At 42.4% G+C, this 19,263-nt stretch overlaps 1 protein-coding gene across 1 annotated transcript; it reads left to right on the top strand.

Annotated features, from left to right (window-relative positions):
- The first annotated feature begins 5,406 nt into the window (after nt 1-5,406).
- On the top strand, nt 5,407-18,154 carry nmnat2 (nicotinamide nucleotide adenylyltransferase 2). Its single transcript, XM_030114835.1, has 11 exons — nt 5,407-5,629; nt 10,788-10,876; nt 12,366-12,433; nt 13,769-13,847; nt 13,970-14,096; nt 15,031-15,111; nt 15,452-15,496; nt 15,645-15,721; nt 17,451-17,552; nt 17,667-17,734; nt 17,835-18,154. The coding sequence occupies exons 1-11, from the start codon at nt 5,545-5,547 to the stop codon at nt 17,935-17,937; spliced, it is 924 nt and encodes a 307-aa protein (XP_029970695.1). The 5' UTR covers nt 5,407-5,544; the 3' UTR covers nt 17,938-18,154.
- Nucleotides 18,155-19,263: the final 1,109 nt, after the last annotated feature.

Genomic DNA, 19,263 nt, shown 5'->3' with positions numbered 1-19,263 from the left:
CACACACACACACACACACACACACACACACACACACACACACACACACACACACACACTGTGTGTGTGTGTGTGTGTGTGTGTGTGTTGAGATCTGACCTGCGGTCGTCAAAGAAACAGCAGATTATTTTTAAAATTTTCATTCTGAAAATTGCAGCAATGCACTTTGATCACGTTGATGAAAATCACAGAAACGACACATGTTGAAAGTGTTGTTATTAACTAGAAATAACATTATTGTAATAATGCCATTTATTCATGTTAAACTTTCTCATTTTATTCCAACATTTGAACAAATACTATCCATATTTTATTGTATAATGCCTCTTGTTTAATTCATGTGTCTTTAGTAACACTGTAGTTGAACATGATCTGCAATTTCAGCTTTTTATTTAAATTCAACCAGTCTCCATGAATTCTGAGTGACCTTGCGATGTTGTCACGTTGTGGTGATCGGGCAAAATTAAAAGGCTGCGTGCATCGCTGAGATTAGATGAACTTAAATTCATTATTGAAATGACAGCATCTCAACTTTCTGGAAGGACTGATTAACAAAAAATAAAACACACATTTATCCCTTATCCATGTAACACAACTCCCTGACAAAATGGGTTATCGCCAGAGGATTAAACCTGTTTAAAAACTGAAGCAATAATACACACTATAAAATGTGTTAAATAACTGAAATCAGATGAAAATAATGGAATGAAAATCTGAATAAATAAATAAATAAATAAACAAACAAATAAATAAATAAATAAATAAATAAATAAATAAAAAACGTTTTTAAATTTAGGTTTGACAATGAAAATCAGCAACATAAAAAAAGAAACGATGCATCACAGTGAAGGAAACGAGGGTGAAAATGAGTTTGGTTAGCAGAGTGGAATAAAGCGGTGTCATTCTGACAGTAAAACTGTAGTAAATTTATTTACAGCTTCACAAAAAGATGAAGAAGAAGATACAGAAGTAATTTTTGACGCCACGCCAGGGTGTCAAACAGCTCCAGACAACGTTAATGTTTCATCTCTGGATTCATTCCTGACGAAAATATTCTCTTTCCGTTTCTTCTGAGGAGTTTTTTCCATCCTGCCTGATCAGGAAACAGACACCTTCAAACACCACACAGGAAAACGTTGTGAAACTCTCAGACTGTGAGACTTCGCCCCCTGCTGGTGGAGCCTCAGCATTACAAACTGCAGCTTGAACTCTGACCTGAATTCTCTTTATTAACACAATTACAGTTAAACTGTTCCAGAAAGAAATGATTCTACTGTTCAAGTTCAAGCTAAGAATGAAATCCATGACGTTCCTCATAAAGAAGACCGCCACGCCCCAAACCACCTGCCTGGTGTGATCAACACAATCATTTGCCAACAATGTATAAAAACAGTAAAATGTGTTTTTCAGCCATAATTTAAAGAGTTTTTTCAGAGTTTGTTTGTTTAATGAATATGATGCCATTCCATGTACTACTGGATAACCTTTTATTTCCCAGAAATGCAGTTGTATTCGTGTTTTGTTACATCGCCCTGCAGTTTTCAAAGGTTTGAAAGGTTTTTTTTTTAATTCTACCTCAAACATAATAACTTCTTAGATTTTTTTTTGTTAAATATTATTATGATAACTGATCAAACATCTGATCAGACTTTGTTCAGGTGCCATGTGAAAGTCTGCATTACACTGAAAAAGGATAAAGTCATGTTTCACATGAAATTCTGAAACCATCAAAACTGAATCACATTTTAAAGATATTTGTTTTTAACTTCATTTCTGCAGAGATTTTATCTTAAATATATATTTGGGCCTTAAAATAACACGTGTTTTAGAAGTGAAAGTCATTTTGGATTTTAACTAAAAATCAGGCCTCCAGAGAGTCTTCCCCCATTTCATAGTAACTTAGTCGTTTTGTCATTTCAGTTTGGCAACATCAGGCACATCAGAGGTGAGAAGAAGAGATCTGAAGGTCAGAAGGTCTCAGGTTTGAATCCCACATGGTATTACCCCCGACCCACTACCCCTGACCCTTGACCTCTGACCTGCTCTGTGCAGCCTGCTGTGTGTTCAGTTCAGGGCTCCACATCACTGATGACCAATAGAAACGGTTAAGTGATTTTCCACCAATTATGTTTAACTGGAGCCACAAATTAAGTTTAACCTTAAAAACGAGGTGAAGGCAACGGTGACTAATAAAATCACAGAAAAGAAGAACTCGAAGAGCATTGTTTTGAAAACTTTTTTTAAAATCGCTTTTCGTGCAGTTTTGTTTGATTTTATCCCAATTTTTAAGCTTTCTTCCCCTCTGAGATGCTCTCCTTATTTTCACATTTTTTCAGATTTTGCTTCTTGTCACTTCTTTATTAAATATTGTTTTATTCCAAAAGGCTCTTATGTGTAAAGAAAATAGATATATGATCAAATTTTTATTTAGGTATAATTCAGTAAAGGCTTCAGAGAGTCACAACAAAAGGACCAAAGGGCCTCGTGCGGCTCTGGAGCCACAGGTTGAACCCCCGTGGTGAACTAAAAGAAAGCTTTCACTTCACTGGTGTGTGTGTGTGTGTGTGTGTGTGTGTGTGTGTGTGTGTGTGTGTGTGTGTGTGTGTGTGTGTGTGTGTGTGTGTGTTCTTGTATTTCTATCCTTGTTGGGGCCAAATGTCCCCACAAGGATAGCAAAACGTGGAACGACGTGCCTTGTGGGGACCTTTTTCCGGTCCTAAGTAGGAGAAACAGTGTTTTCTTGACCATGTTGTTGTTACTGAAAAAAGTAAAAGTGCAAAAACATTTCTTTAGGGTTAGGCTTTGTTGTGGTGTGGGTTAGGGTTAGGGTAAGGGTCAGGGGTTAGGGGCTAGACATGAATGGGAGTCAATGGACGGTCCTCACAAGGATAGAAATACGAGATTGTGCGTGTGTGTGTGTGTGTGTGTGTGTGCGTGTGTGTGTGTGTGTGTGTGTGTGTGTGTGTATGCGCGTGCATGCTGATTGTGTTTTCACCAAGGTCAGTCTGAATAATGAGGGTCACAGAGAAATCCAACACTACTGGAGACGTCTTGATAAATGTCTCAAAATTTATTTAATTTAGATATTAAGACTCAAAATTATAACAAAGTTTAAACTATAAAGTTTTAAACTTTAAAATGTGTTTATTTATTAGTTAGTTAGTTAGTTAGTTAGTTAGTTAGTTAGTCAGTTACAGTGAAGCCTGTTCCTTCTTGTGGCGCCTCTCTTCAGTTAAAAGGGAAACACTGACCTCTGGCGGTCAGAAGAAGCAACAGCAGGTTTTTTAGACCAGAAAACACTGAAAGTTAGTTTGATCTGTAGATGTTTCCATGAAGAACGATGATTGATTGTTTTGTGTTTAAGCTATTTACTGCACTGAAAATACTTTTTATTTAATTTTAAAGATAAAACATAAAAAAAAGGAAATGCATATATTTTCACACGTGTTCTCATAAAATATAGGTCAAAGAATAAAAAGAATATGTTGATCAAATGTTGGTTAAGATTGTGTAAAACTTTCAATATCACAGAAGCTAACATGGTTAACTTTCTCTGTACACTCCAGAAGTCAAACATTTGGTTTCTGTTGATTTACTTTTTTTTTTTTTTTTGTCATTATTATTTATTTGGATTAATTCACTAAAACATGAACTTTACAGTTATTTAACTATTGACTCCACTACAACACACAGTGAATAAAGTTAAACAGTCCTAAATGTTAAATTATATTCATGAATTGTTATTAATTCACAAAATTGTGATTGACCGACTTTACTCTTTTTACTGAAGGTAATGAATTCCCAATTCCTAATTATTTGCTGTTGTTGTTTTTTTTGTCTTTTTTACAGCTGATACCTGAACTTCAGGTGTCCTATACAAATCACTGCACAGTTTGAAACAAAACCCACATTTGAAGTTTTATTTCTAAACATCTCAAACAGCTTATTGATGAGTAACATTTCTTCTTTTGACGTTTCTCTCGCTCTTCCATAACTTCAAAGTAAGATCAATAAAGCAGAAGAAGCTTCAGGCTCATTAAGGGATCGAATAGTAATCACTGTTAATGATGTTCCGTTTTCTTTGAAAACATGATTCCAGTCCACTTTAGGAATTTTATCAGTCGTTGAGAAATCTAATCCGACACAGACAATTTCTTATAATCATCAGTACTTTTAACCTTTTGCAGCTGCTGCAGCTTGATGTAAATATGACTCAAAACGTTTTATTGAAACTGGCTCTAATTTCAGTTCAAACCTGGTAAACAAAGCTGTCATTAGTCCTTGTTTGCTGTGTTAAAATCCAACCATGAGAATGTCATACAATGATTTGTGCTGCTGTCACGCTCTGAACTCTTCCAGAAAATTCACCATGAAGCTATTTCTGTCTTTAATGTCATAATATCAGAGTGCTGCTGATAACTGCATCTCAATACACCTGCTCATTCTCCATCCTCTCCTGTTCATCCTGCAATACAACGTTTCACCACAAGGTGGTGTGTTGAGTCATTCTCAGCAGAAGTGTGGGGAAAACACACTCCTGTGTGTGGTGTGAAGGTAAAAACACACACTTCACCTCCTGGAGCGAGGAGTGTGTGTGGCCTGATCCTATATTTATCTTCACGATAACAGACGGAAATGTCCTCCTGACAGAAACCAGCTGAGTGATGTGAAGAAATGTCCTCAGGTCTGGGTGTGTTCAGACCAGGTTCTGGAGTCTGTCAGACATTCATTTAAAGGTGCCTTAAGGAGTTTGCACGTTTTATGCGAAACAGCGCCCCCTGCAGGCCTTGGGCGTAATGCAGCTTAGTGAAAAACTCGTCCCTGTGGCTCCTGTGCACGGAAGAGGGGAACTCCTTCCTCGCTTGTTTAGTAGCGCTCAGGTAAGATGTAAGTTTCTCTCCCTGGTGGAGTCTGTGTGGAGCTGCAGTGCTAGAAGCCAGTCTGTTCTGACTTCCTGGAAGATCCTGCTCAGTTGTTGCTCACTAAGCATCTGGCGGAGTAATGGCGGACAAAACGAAACCTAACCAGCCGGAGCGCGCATTACGTCATTCCTTTCAAATTCTCCCCAAAAAAACTGTGGAGCCGGACCGGCACTGTGACTTTCAAGTGACAGTTTAGCCTGTTAGAGGTTCTGGTAATGAATATGTCAGGACACATTGTACACAGCATTAAAAATGTGGAACATATTTATGGTGGAAAATAAGTACTTTTAAGGTTGTAAAACTCCTTAATGCACCTTTAAAGGATTCACACCGTCGCAGGCCAGATGGTGGAAGAGGTTTGATGCCCAGTGCTTGGCTCAAAGGCGTCCTGGCCATGGGGATCTGTGCTCTGTGTCTTTAAGCTCTGCTCTTCCTCCTCCTCCAGCATCCTGCCGCAGACACATCAGCCTCTCCTCCTCCTCCTCCTCCTCCCTCCTCCCTCTCTCTCCATCTCTCACTCTGCGGAGGCAGCCTGCCACCAAACCACGACGATCCGCCACCTGAAGCCCGCTCAGCACCGGGACCGGACCGGAACGGACCGGCACACAGCGGCGACCCGAACATGACGGAAACCAACAAAACGCACGTTATCCTGCTGTCCTGCGGCAGCTTCAACCCCATCACCAAGGGACACATCCATATGTTCGGTGAGCTGGGAGGGTCGGGGTGGGGGTGGGGGTGGGGGAGGCGGGCAGGGCGGGTTTGTTTTGGGGATAGAGACCACCGGGCCCCGGTTCCTCGACGTGCTGACCGGGTCTGGACCTGCTGGGAGCGGAGCCGCGGCTCGAGGCGCTGTCCAGCAGGGTGGTGCTGAAATGGGCGACGGCTCCCACAGCAGGGCTTCACACCAGAGGCCGGGTCCGGCGGGAGCAGGCGGGGGCCCGGGAATCCGGACCACCGCCTCCGGGAGACCCTCCGAGCACCGAGCCAGCTGAGAGAGCCTCCTGCGGCGCGTGGCGCAGCGCGAAAACAGGACGAGAGGCGGGCAGGGAGGGCTAGTGCCTTGCTCAGAGGCCTTTTCTGCGTCATGAGCTGAGAGCAGGCCTGCTGTCAGGGTGTATCAACAACACAGAAACCAGACGGAAAGAGAAGTGAAGGTCGGAACGGCTGATGAAGGAAGATGGAGCTTCTAGGTGTTTTACAGGTTTCAGCATGTCGTAGCTGTAAAACAAGTCCAGGTCCGCGTGACCGGGATTCGGCTGTTTACATGGACTCTGTAATTCTTCAATCTATCAATAAAAACAGCACTTACATGGTGAAATACTTCTAGAAAATTCCATAAACTACTCAGGTTTAGGGGTTTTTGACAAGCAAGGTTTTTAAAGAGACACTATGTGATCATTCAGTAATTCCTCTGCTGTCCATTGGGGGGCAGTGTTCCGTTTTTCTCACGTGGTTTCTGGAGTTTTGCAGATAGTTGCAGACATATATCTGAACACTAGATGCCTGTCAACGCTGCTGGCCAGTGAAGTCGGAGGTCCGCAGAGGTCGGCCATCTTTGTCAGGGAATCCGGCTCGCTCATTACGTTGTGTTGATGAGACAGGAACTGTTTCACCAGCTATAACTGGCTCAAATTTCAACCAATTTTCAAATGGTTTGGTTTGTGATGAACATCAAATCTCTGTTAATGACATGACATACAGTATGTTTGATGAGCATGGCATGCCCTAAATATATATGATAAATGTATATCATATCCTGAATATTCATAATATTCTTCATATTAGGCTCCATGTTCAAATCCTCACACTGAGATATATTTATAGCTCTTATGAATAATTTAGACAAACCATGCATGTCCATATTTTTAGTTTTGTATGACAATATTTTAAGACGTGGCAGGGCTGCAGTGGAGGCTGAAGATAATCTATTTACCCACCTGAAACTTCAGAAATGCTTAAATCTCTGAACCTCGTTATATTGCATGTATTATATTATATTTATTGATATATAACATTAAACAGTAACCTTCCACATTATTATATCTATTGTGAATGTATAATGTCCCCCCCATAGATTATTTAAACATGAAATTGTGCACCACAAAACACACTGTTAAAAATATTGAATCAGGCTTTGTAAACATTTATAAAAGGAGCTCAGAAAGTCTCAAGTCAATTAAAGGAATTACAGTCACAATATAATTAAGTAAATGAATAAAAGGCAACTGAGTGAATCTCTTGATCAGTCAGTTTTTATATAACTCAGAGTCACGGCAGCAGCTGCCTTTTAGTGCTTTAAGATGTTCCATTGAAAAGTTTCAGTGAAATAAGAGTATAAACGTCTGCACAGATCACCAACCTTACATTTCGTTCCACAGAAACTCTAACAGCTTTCCCGTACTAAGATGGCCGCCCTCTGTGGACGTCGTGGAGTCTGCCGTGAGGCGTCTAGTGTTCTATAAGATATCTATGGTTGCAGAGGTCCAGATTAGGTGCTGGAGGAGTGTCAGGGGTCTTGACCTACGTATGTGTCCCAGACCGTGAGAAGTCAGCATGCCATTCTCTGTAATACCAGCAAATTTTCCCGATATTTAAAAGTTTGTTTCACTTTTTCTGCTTAATTAGGGAGGAGATATTTTGTCGCTCCTAACTGTTATTGGATCCACTTCTCCAGAAGAATAGATGAAACATGTAGACATGTGTACAGTCCATTTATTGTTAAACCAAAACAAAGCAGAACCGCATCTATTAAATAACTCTAAAGTGATGCTGCATAGACTTATGCTACATATTAAAGTTAATCTTTCACATTTATTGTGGCTAAAACATGCTTTGTTGTTGTTGCAGATATGAGTATATAAACCTTTACTTGGTAAAGTCTCTGCATCAACCTGAAAAAATTGATTCTAGTCTGAAATTTTGATTGCATTTCATTTATTCCATGAGACATAGAACAGTAAATCAAAGATTTATATTAATTTTGCTCTTTAGTTATAGCTCTCTTATCTCCTTTGCCTCCAGCCATTGAAAACATCCCCTCTTTTCACCACTACCAAGAGCTTCAGTTGAAGTGGAAATATTTATCATTTGTGTCAAACTGTCGACATCCTGCTTGTTTTGGGTCTCTCACAGTTGGAACACACCTGAATCCAATGTGTGACTCTTGGTCTTTTTCACATGTTTAATGAAGACATCCTCATTAGATTCAGGCGTGTTGAGGAAGAGAGACGTATAAAACCTCCAGGACGCCTCCGGAAGTTTGACACCCCTGATTTATCGTGTTGTTTCTGATTGACTCAATGCACCATCTAGTGGTGAAAACTTGTTTTGCATATCTAAATGTTTTGAAGCAAGCTGGGAAAACTAGTACGTTGTGTTTGAGATGAATTTTGTTATTTCTCATTCATCGTATAAAATGTTTTTACTGAAAGCGATACTTCAACATTTTGGCAAATTGGCCCATTTAGCGCAATTCCTCAGTCATTAGAGCAGCATACTTACTGTTTCTGTGAGGCGAGCTGTTGTTTATTCAGAGGTGAGTCGGGGAAGGTTTTCAGGACGGACACAATGGAAGTGGATGGTATTTTTGTTCCCCCTCGTCAAACTCATCAAATACACAATCCAACAACCCCAAAACACTTTGGTGGACACGTTATAATCCACACATTCACTACGCTGTGGAACACCAACAAATAATATTGTAGTGTTACGACACTGAAGCAAATACTGGGAACTACTTTTTCTTTTGAGATCACTACGCCCAGACGCCATGTTTAGTAAGTAGTTCCATCTCAGCAATCTTCACATAAACAACTCAGTCTGGTAATTTTGCATTAATATTTCACAGCGTAGTGAATGTGTGGATTATAACGTGTCCACCAAAGTGTTTTGGGGTTGTTGGATTGTGTATTTGATGAGTTTGACGAGAGGGAACAAAAATACCATCCACTTCCATTGTGTCCGTCCTGAAAACCTTCCCCGACTCGCCTCTGGATAAACAACAGCTCGCCTCACAAAAACAGTAAGCATGCTGTTCAAATGACTGAGGAATTGCACTAAATGGGCCAATTTGCCAAAATGTTGAAGTATGCCTTTAAATTTTTGTTATTGTACCATTGCAACGTTTTTTTTTTTCTATTCAGAAAACAAACAAAAAAGAAACCCTCAAGATATAAAAAATATTTCTGGAAAATATTGCAATAAAATAAATAGTTTAAAGCCTATGTTTTAGTATGAATCAAAGGTTTCTGACATGTGATTATTTGGAGTCAACAGAACAGCTCTTGTCTATTGTTAATGGCCGGTGACGTTATAAGATTGGCTGTTTAATTGTGATAAAGCCAAAATCCTAACAGCTTGAAAAAGTGGTTTAAAATATTTAAGCAAATATCATCACATTGTAACATTCTGCTAATTTATAAAGGTATTACATTATTGGGTAAGAATCTAAATATCCTTAGAAAATGTAATAATCTCTGACAATAATGTAATAATACTTAAATTTATTAGCATTTTATTGATTAAAACACAGTGTGTGACATAGCTGTCAAAAATTTATTTTCAGTTATTGCCTTTAGTATTTGTTAAAAAGGTCAGAAGTACCACAATACTGGCAGGCATTATGTTACAGGCCATTGGTTTATTGCACAGTTTGAAGGATTTAAAATCTGAAATCTGGATTTATCCATGAAGATTAGTTTCAGATCTAAATCAATACGCACAACCAAACGTCAGCTGATGAAAGAAAACCACACAGTTGTATTTAAAAGTCAACAATATCAGGCACTCAGAAGGTGAGTCCAGCAGAGCAAAGGTGCAGGAGGGAAGTCTGGAGCGAAGGAGTCAAGAGAAAAACCAGAATCCAGACGAAATGAAGACGAGGAAACCACTCAGTGAAAAGACTTCACTGCTCCTGAACCGTCAGTCAAACGCTTCAGAAGCTTCAGACCCGGTGACATTCAGCTGGTCTGTCTGTGGGTGGAGCCCATCCATTCATCCATTCATCCATTCACAGCATGCTGTCACAGCTTTGATGCCAGATTTCCTCCTCAGGCTCTCGGTCTCAGTTGAAGTCTCCAGATTCCTGAATGTCGCAGCAGCCGGTTGAAGCTCTGCCAAGAAGCCAAAACCAAAACCCTCTGTTGGAAACATTTCCAGGGGAGAAAGTCTCGCTGCTGCTGCTGCTGCCGCGGAAGCAAACTGTCTATTTGTTCATTAAGATTAGAGAAAGGCTGACTGGCGATGCACAAAGCGTGTCGTTTCTGTTTGTACAACAGATCAAGCATAACGGAGGTGAATGAAAGGATATTTAACCTTCAAATACACTTCAAATGTATATATTTGAAGAGAAAAAAAGACGTTTATCGTTTGGATCATGATAGTAAGGGGGCAAAGCTCTGAACAGGATCTTGAAAAGAACCCATGTAGAAGTTTTTTATTCTGTGCGTGAGGAGGTGAACATGTCCATGAGGAGGGACCAATCAGCAGTGTCCAGAGGAAATAGGAACAGCTCCCATGGCCATTCCGGACGGTTGATGCCATTCAAACATGAGGAGAAAACAAAGAAGAAAAATCAGTCAGAACTTTCACGCTAAAGTAGAAGCCAACATGCACCCATCCATACAGACAATTTACAACCACTAACCGAGCTGAGAGACTTGTTTTAGCCTGTAGGAGGATGAGTGAGTGAGTATTGACCACATTATTGCTGAGCATCCGAGCACGCTCCGTGAAATCCAGTCTGGATCACTGGAAACGTGAACGGCTGCAGCGAAGGTTGCACTGAGTGAAGGTCTTGACCTGTGTGGTATTCATTTGTCTCTTTGCTGCTGCCTCTCATGCTCCCTTTGTGTTTGTGTGCAGAAAAAGCCAGAGAATATCTTCACAAAACGGGACGCTTCATTGTGATTGGAGGGATCATCTCACCAGTACACGACTCCTATGGAAAACCTGTGAGTCGACACACATCTTTGTTTAGTGTTTCAAAAGTGCAGGTGCACCACAGGGCTCTGTATTTGCTCCCCTGTTGTTCAGTTGCGTAGTCTATCATTTATGATTTATACCAGTTTTACAAAAGGTGTATTATGGTTGTAATGTAACTAGTGTTTTCTTAAGGATGCTGTCAGGGTTTTGACTCAGTTTGACACATTAGCACCTTAAAAACACTGTATTCATTTGAAAAGTTACATTTCCATATATTCAAACAGTGAAACCTGCATATATATGTATATTTCAGTTCTTAAAAAACACAAAGTGATGTTGAAAATGATTTTATTTTCATTGTTTTTGAGTATTGTGAGGAGATGAATAACTGACAAAACAAAAACAATGAAAGCTTCAGTGTCATTCTAAGGTTTTTAGATTTATCTCTGACAGGGGACCCAGGAACAAACCTTGAGGAACTCCAAGCTTGATTTAGCACAACAGACAGAAAATCAGCTGAAGTAAGCCTTTAGTGAGGGTACATGAAAAAAGCTTTATTCTGTTAAGAATTTGAACCTCATCAGCTGGTGAATCTCCACAAAAGCAGTTTTAATTCACTGGTTTTTGGAATACTGTCCATTTTAATGGCTAGTTGACGTTGTGGAAATCTCAACAGTATGACTCAAGCTGAGTCATTTGACACATGACACCATGAAGCATTGCAGCGGGATGTCAAGTGGCACAGCACAAGGACTTATAGGATGCATTTTTTCTAGGACTTTTCTCTATTGCTGGATAAAACTGTGGTTTCTGTGATTATTTGGTAACAGCTGACCAGATTACAGAGGTTATAACAGTTACAACACCATGAGTGGGATGTGTGTGGAAGCTGATGAAGGAGTTGTGTCATTTTGTGAAATGACTTGTTAATGAAATCTAGAAGATTCTAAGTTCTTCAACAAAGCCTCAGGCATCCAAGAGTTTGCTGTTTAGGTGAGATTCAGATTGAGACGCCAGTTTGATGGAAATATTCTGGAAACAGTGAAGTGAAATTATAGAGGTAAATTCTTTCCTATCAAGGCAAAGTAATGCAGGATCTAATAGAAAAATGGCAAAATACACAGGAAATGTTTTTTTTTCTTTGAGACATGAGAAGGTGGAATCCAATTCAACATTTGCCAGGTGGTTTTAATGTTCTGGCTGATTAGAGCATGTCGGAGGTGTAGTAGAACATAATGTGTGATCAGTGACGGGAATCTTTCCGTCATGTTTAATGCTGTGAACACAGCAGCAGGATTCAGCCCTTCTCCTGTTGTTTTCCACTCTGCTTCCTGCATTAATGAGGGTCTTGTCCTACTTTTGCTCTGCCGCTGTACGAACACTCAACATGAATAATAGATGGTACAGAAATCCAGTTTTCAGCCTCATAGGGAGCCGTGGCTGTTTGCTGTGTGTGTTTGACGCTGACGTCCAGGGGACTGTTTCTGACGCCGTTTGGTCCGTTTCATGTGTGTCCAGGGTCTGGTGTCCAGCAGACATCGCCTCACCATGTGTCAGCTGGCCGTTCAGTCCTCTGACTGGATCAGGTGAGATGGGAGCTCCGGCTCCTTTTCCTCCATCGCAGACCGGACCGCCTGCGGAGCGTTTCCCTTTAAAGGCCCCAGAAATGGGCCAGATCCTCCCTCAGCGGGTCTCCCTTTGAAGGAGCTTCATCTGCAAAACCGTCACGTTTACCCAGAGAGCGGCGAGAGAACAGTCAGAAAAGGAGTTTCCCTCCTGTCTGATGTCTAAATGATGAGGCCCAGCTTCATTTCAGTCTGTGTTCAGTATGTGCAGCAGTTGGAGTGTATTTATAGGGGAAGATGTGTCTAATATGAAGCAGTCTGACAACTTCATCGTTCATTCTCATTTTATGACTAAACGTTCTAAGCAAACCAAGAGAAAATCCTCTTTAATGTGAAGTTAAAATTGTCCCTAAATGGAAGTTGGACTCATTCAGCCTTCCTGTTCTCTTTAAAGAGCAGTTAGCTAAGCAGTAGTGACAGTGACAGAGGTGGATATCCACCATTTAACCATCAGCTCACTATTTCAGTGTGTCGTTTGCCAAACGGTCTTCAGAAAACGCACATTTATTGGACTGTTACAGCTGAATGATGCGTGTGTGTGTGTGTGTGTGTGTGTGTGTGTGTGTGTGTATACTTGTACAGCTATATGTTGTGAGGACCTTTTGTGAGGACCATGGGTTTATAACCTTACAAGTGAGGACAATTTTTGCAAAGTGAGGACATTTTTGCCGGTCCTCACTATTTGACAGACCTTTTTTGGCCTTTTTGAGGTTCAGACTTGATTTCTGGTTCAGGGTTACAGTCAGGTTTAGGTCAGGTTTAGGGCCTGGGTTAGGGCTAGGCATTAATTTTTGATGGTTAGGGTGAGGGGCTAGGAAATGGGTTATGTCAATGAGTGTCCTCACAACATATAGCTGTACAAACGTGTGTGTGTGTGTGTGTGTGTGTGTGTGTGTGTGTGTGCGTGCGTGCGTGTGTGTGTGTGTCTGTGTGTAAACAGAAAGTTTATTTTTACCTGCAGTTCAGGTGCACCTCGCATTAGGAATTTTTAAGTTCCTTTTGTATCTATAAATATGACTCACGACACACTGTGTTGTGGCTGTTAGCAGTTTTCCTTTCAGTTTAATTTAGTTATTTGTGGAGTTAGCATCTTTTATCCTCTTTCACCCACAATTCAGAAACAATTATTTATCCCAAAAATCTGCTCAAACACAAGTAAAACTCATTTTTTTCTCCATCGAAAGTCTTTATTTCTGATGTCTTCTCTTTCACCAGCCCGCCTTTAGCCAAACATCGAAGTTAAACGCCCCTCGGCCACTCACTGTTGTATTTGTGTATCTGTTGTGTGTGGCGCAGAGTGGACCCCTGGGAGTGTTACCAGGACACCTGGCAGCCCACCTGCAGCGTCCTGGAGCATCACCGTGACCTGATGAAGGTTGGTACAAACTCAATTTTCCTCTGGCGAAAGAAACAATCCAACCGAATCAGACTGAAAGCAGATGTTAACTCCCGTCTTTCCTCACTGAGTCGGCTCAACAACACATTTGTGTCCCTCAGAGAGTCACCGGCTGCATCCTGTCCAACGTCAACACGCCGTCCAGCACTCCTGTGATCGGCCAGCCCCAGAACCAGACCACGCCCATCTACCAGAACCACAGCAACATGAATCACAAGCCTACGGCCAGTGAGTCCCGCGCGGCTAACGCTAACCTAATGCTGCTAATGCTGCTGATGCTGCTAATGCTGTTAATACTGCTAATGCTGCTAATGCTGTTAATACTGTTAATGCTGCTGATGCTGCTAATGCTGTTAATACTGCTAATGCTGCTGATGCTGCTAATGCTGTTAATACTGTTAATGCTGCTAATGCTGCTGATGCTGCTAATGCTGTTAATGCTGTTAATGCTGCTAATGCTGCTAATGCTGTTAATGCTGTTAATACTGCTAATGCTGCTGATGCTGCTAATGCTGTTAATACTGCTAATGCTGCTAATGCTGTTAATACTGTTAATGCTGCTAATGCTGCTGATGCTGCTAATGCTGCTAATGCTGCTAATGCTGTTAATGCTGTTAATGCTGCTAATGCTGCTAATGCTGTTAATGCTGTTAATACTGCTAATGCTGCTGATGCTGCTAATGCTGCTAATGCTGCTGATGCTGTTAATACTGTTACTGCTGCTAATGCTGCTAATGCTGTTAATACTGCTAATGCTGCTAATGCTGTTAATGCTGTTAATGCTGTTAATACTGCTAATGCTGCTAATGCTGCTGATGCTGCTAATGCTGCTAATGCTGCTAATGCTGTTAATACTGTTAATGCTGCTAATGCTGCTAATGCTGTTAATACTGCTAATGCTGCTAATGCTGTTAATACTGTTAATGCTGCTAATGCTGCTAATGCTGCTGATGCTGCTAATGCTGCTAATGCTGTTAATACTGTTAATGCTGCTAATGCTGCTAATGCTGCTAATGCTGTTAATACTGTTACTGCTGCTAATGCTGCTGATGCTGCTGATGCTGCTAATGCTGTTACTGCTGTTAATGCTGTTAATGCCACTAATGCTGTTACTGCTGATTTTCGGCTGGTCCAGCTCTCACGTCTGTCTCCTCTGTCTCAGTCAAAGTGTGGGGGAAGATCAGCGAGAGCCTGGGTAAAATCTGCTGCGTTCGTCCACACATCGAACGCTTCACCTTCGTCGGTAAGCTTGATGTTCAGATACTCTTTAAAGTTCGTACATTACCTGAAAATCTCACTAATGTTATAATCTGTTTCCAGAAAAGAAAATGTAAGCTGATGTAATTTTTCAGTTTTTTTAAGAGTTTTGTAAAAAAGATCTCCTTTAATGTCCAAACTCTATGCGCCTAAACTCTCCCTCTTATTGCTGTGAATGCTAAAGTGCGTCACGTCCAACAGTCATAAAACTGGACATGTGATCTGGTTTCATTAGCCTGCTTCAGCTGCGGTGTGGGTTTACTCTCCGTCTGCCTTCTTTCACTTGGTTCATGTGGGAATTTGCGTCCGTTTGTGTTTTGTGTCAGATGAAAACGCCAACTTGGGAACTGCCATGCGGTACGAGGAGATCGGTGAGTCGTCTCTGGAGTGTGTGTGCCGTGTCCCCTGGTTCTCCCTCCTGCCGTGTCTGAACTCCTACCGGGTTGTTGGGCTCCGGTAAACGAGACGTTTACGGGACGTTCACCTGTCTTCTTCCTCCCGCCTGTTTGTCGTCTGTAGAGTTGCGCATCTTGCTCCTGTGTGGCAGTGATCTCCTGGAGTCCTTCTGCATCCCTGGCCTGTGGAAGGACAGTGATGTAAGCCCCACCCACTCACATGTAGCCCCGCCCCCTCTACATGTAGCCCTGCCCCCTCAGATCTTTCCTCAGTCCCGATGATCGTTGGATCATTCCGATGTTGTTGGCAAAGGAAACGCCTGCTGAATTACTCTGATCAGTCCCAGTGTCGTCCTGGCATTTATCACTCAAACTGTTCTTCCAGCTGTAATTCAGTTGACATTAATATCAATGATTGGATCAATGTGATTCAGACCAGACCTCCGCTGGACTCGGACGCCTCCTTGAAGCGTCTCATTTGGACTGATCAGGAGGAGCAGCAGCGGCTCAAACGGGCCGAGGCCATTTGAAACCAGTGCAAATGATGTGAATGACTCCTGAATTCACACTTTGAGTTTTGCATAGAGTCTCCGGCCTCGTTCTGGAAAAACCTCACGTTTCAGTGACCCTTCCTTTGTCAACAACCCGCCGTTCCTCTCACGTGGAAACACTTTCCCTGGTTTCTTCCTTTTGTCATTATTATTCTAATGTGTGAAAAAGCTGCTTATTGTATGATCGGTTTGATTCCCCTGGTCTTCATGCGGGTTTTAAACTCAAAATAAAACTCTGTCAAAAAGGGAACCAACCATTCAAATAAACATGAAACATTTCTCATGAATGACAGCTCACACATTAACACACTAAACCTGAAAGATAAGATGTTATTAATGAGATAAAACACTCACTGAGTTCACTGGTTTGGGTTCTAACTATAAGAAAGGAGCAGATTTCATTTCTTCTGTGTGGAGTCACTATCCATCCTGAAACCTGCACAAAAGGGCTCATTTACACCACAAGCTGCAGTTTTATTGTAATGAAACTAATATAGAATACAGAGGAGTCAGTTTTTTAGGCTAACCTGAATCAGATTGAGGAATCCAGAGAGTTTTCAACACAGACGCACAGCAGAAACAGTGTTTCAGTGATATTTCTGCAGCATCTTGAGAATCCTCAACTTCACAGAGTGTTTTCGGTTATTGATTGATCATCAATATGAATTCAGAAGCAGTGTGAACATTTCTAGCTGTGATGGAATTTGCAGAAATTGAGCCAGTATTTAAGAAACAACACATTGCTTCTGACACAGTCAGTCTAACGTTTGACAACAAGCAAAGGGGTAACGCAAAGTCAGTTACGTTTTATTAATATAAAGATCAAAGAAGGAATCAGTGAGTCTCAGCTTGGAAGGCAGTGTGTGTGGCGTCCCCCACGGCTCAGTGTTGGAACCCAATGTTATTTGAAATGTGTAAATTAGGTTGTATTTAGTTCAGGAACACAGTAAAGGAAACGTTTCATGAAATGAATAGGCTCCACATGAATCATTTATCGTGAGTGACAATAAAGCGGAATTTGGGATTATTCTTTTAGCCGTCTTTAAACTGGGAGGATTGTTATGTGCAGCCCTTCAAATTTATGTATCAGTTTTAAAAACCTTTTGAAAGTTAAGCTTGTTTTTAGAAAACGCTTAATGAGGTTTTAGGATTCAATTTTCCTTTTTTGCTTTTCAATCTAAATTTTTAAGAAAAATGATGAAGGTAAAGAAAAAGCTTTGATTTGGTATTGATCCATGGAAACCGTTCAGCGCTGCTGCGGATCAGTCGGTGTTTTCTGACACCTGGAACACTGCGGCCCGGTCGTGAACGCCGCTCGGTGTTGCTGACGGAGGCCGAGCGGGAGCGCCGCGCTGACGGAGGTGTTGCTGCTCTTCCAGACGGAGGTGATCGTGGGTGACTTCGGCATCGTGGTGGTGCCGCGTGACGGCGTCGACACCGAGAGGATCATGAACCACTCCTCCATCCTCCGCAAGTACAAGGTCGGTATGAGCCAGCGTCGGCACCATTCGGATGCAGACCGACAGCGGCGGTTTGATGTGTGTGTGTGTGTGTGTGTGTGTGTGTGTGTGTGTGTGTGTGTGTGTGTGTTCCAGGATAACATCACGGTGGTGAAGGACGCCAACAACCACCCCATGTCCATCGTCAGCTCCACCAAGAGCAGGTGAGGCGAAACCCCCACATCTTTATTCTCTTACCGCCTCTCCAGGGGAAAGTGTTTCAAATGTGACCTGACCTTTGACCCCCGGCGCTCCGCCCCTCAGACTGGCGCTGCAGCACGGCGACGGCCACGTCATGGACTACCTGTGTCAGCCGGTCATCGACTACATCCTGCAGAGTCAGCTCTACATCAACGCCTCGGGATAGAGAGCGCCGCCCGCATGAAGCCAGGGAGGGTGGAGGAGGGCGGGGCGTGGAGACGCCGCCCACACCCATCATCTATATCAATATATCGCTCGCCCCTCCCTCAAACTAAAACTTCCCTGTCTGTCTTCTGTGTCCAGCATATACTCTTGTTTGAGCTGTCCCTTTCCAACAGGAGCCTTCGCGTCTGCGTCATGTGACTGTACCACCGGGGGGGGGGGGGGGGGTGTTCAGGAGGAGGTGGAGGTGTGGGGAGCTTTTCTCGTTAAACCTTGGAGGTGCATGACACACAGCCGAGCATGCTCAGTGGGACACTCTTCCTCTGTGGCGCCGCAGGTGAGGATGAGGAGGGTGACAGTTTGTTCTTCAGCCGTGGCTCAGGGTTCGGCTCCATCCCTGACTATTCCCTCAATTATTACCCTCAATTTGAGCATTTTCTTCAGTGTTTGTATTTCCAGCCAGCGTGAGCTGTGAGACAGTTAGAGACGAAACACCGATCAGAGCAGGATCTGCTCCGGTGACGTCCAGCAGACTGAAGCCGGACGGCTCAGCAGGAGGTTCAGACGCCTCCCTGGGTGGGCCTCCCTCATATACACGTCGGAGCATTAGAAGAAAGGGTGTGTGTGTGTGTTTTTCACACACTCCTTCACTTCCTGCTGTCAGATGAGCTTCTTGACCAACAGCAACGGCCCTGAACTCTCAGACAGTGGTTTGGAGCGGGCCGCTCTGCGCTGCGGCTCCAGAACAACCTGAAGCGTCGTCGTCTGGTCAGTCTAACACTGAGCATGCTTCTTTCTGTGCTCGACGCCCGAGTGGCCGCGTTACGATCAGACCTGTGGGCCCAAGCTCCGCCCCTCAACCTGACAGGACGTCGCCATGGCAACAACACCGATGCTTCAGGCTACAGAGACCAGCGGTAGACACAGAGGAGGGTTTAGATGCACAAGTCAAGGAGACTGGTGACGACGGCAGTGATGATGATGATGATGATGATGATGATGATGAAGATGATGAAGATAATGGCACCTTTTGTACTGTAAAGATCACCTCAGCAGCAGCAGCAGTGTTGTTGTTGTTGAGGAGTTCCGGGTTGCTTTTCTTTCCTGTTTGTTGGCTCCTGTCCTTAGACTGCATGCTTAGACTGTTTAGTTCTGGCATGAATGTTTGTCACTCGGTAGATTTTGATCTGTTGTGTACATGTTTGCCAAAAAAAAAAAAATCAAAGAAAGAAAGAAAATCTTAAGAAAAACACAAAAAGAACCAATATACAGCTATAAATAAGGTGGTGAGGACGATACGTCTCCCACATCTGTCCATTTTCTAATCACC

This window comes from Salarias fasciatus, chromosome 18, assembly GCF_902148845.1.
Source record: "Salarias fasciatus chromosome 18, fSalaFa1.1, whole genome shotgun sequence".
In the NCBI taxonomy this organism is placed as follows: Eukaryota; Metazoa; Chordata; class Actinopteri; order Blenniiformes; family Blenniidae; genus Salarias; species Salarias fasciatus.
Note: the sequence above shows the minus strand (reverse complement) of the source record. Positions and strands in the feature narration are given on the sequence as shown.

What these genes read in the sequence shown, in the direction of transcription:
- nmnat2 (XM_030114835.1), top strand. Translation starts at nt 5,545, where the DNA reads ATGACGGAAACCAACAAAACGCACGTTATCCTGCTGTCCTGCGGCAGC. An exon ending in CAGTCCTCTGACTGGATCAG is followed by an intron (nt 12,434 to 13,768) that starts GTGAGATGGGAG and finishes TGTGTGGCGCAG; the next exon opens with AGTGGACCCCTGGGAGTGTT. An exon ending in GTCAGCTCCACCAAGAGCAG is followed by an intron (nt 17,735 to 17,834) that starts GTGAGGCGAAAC and finishes TCCGCCCCTCAG; the next exon opens with ACTGGCGCTGCAGCACGGCG.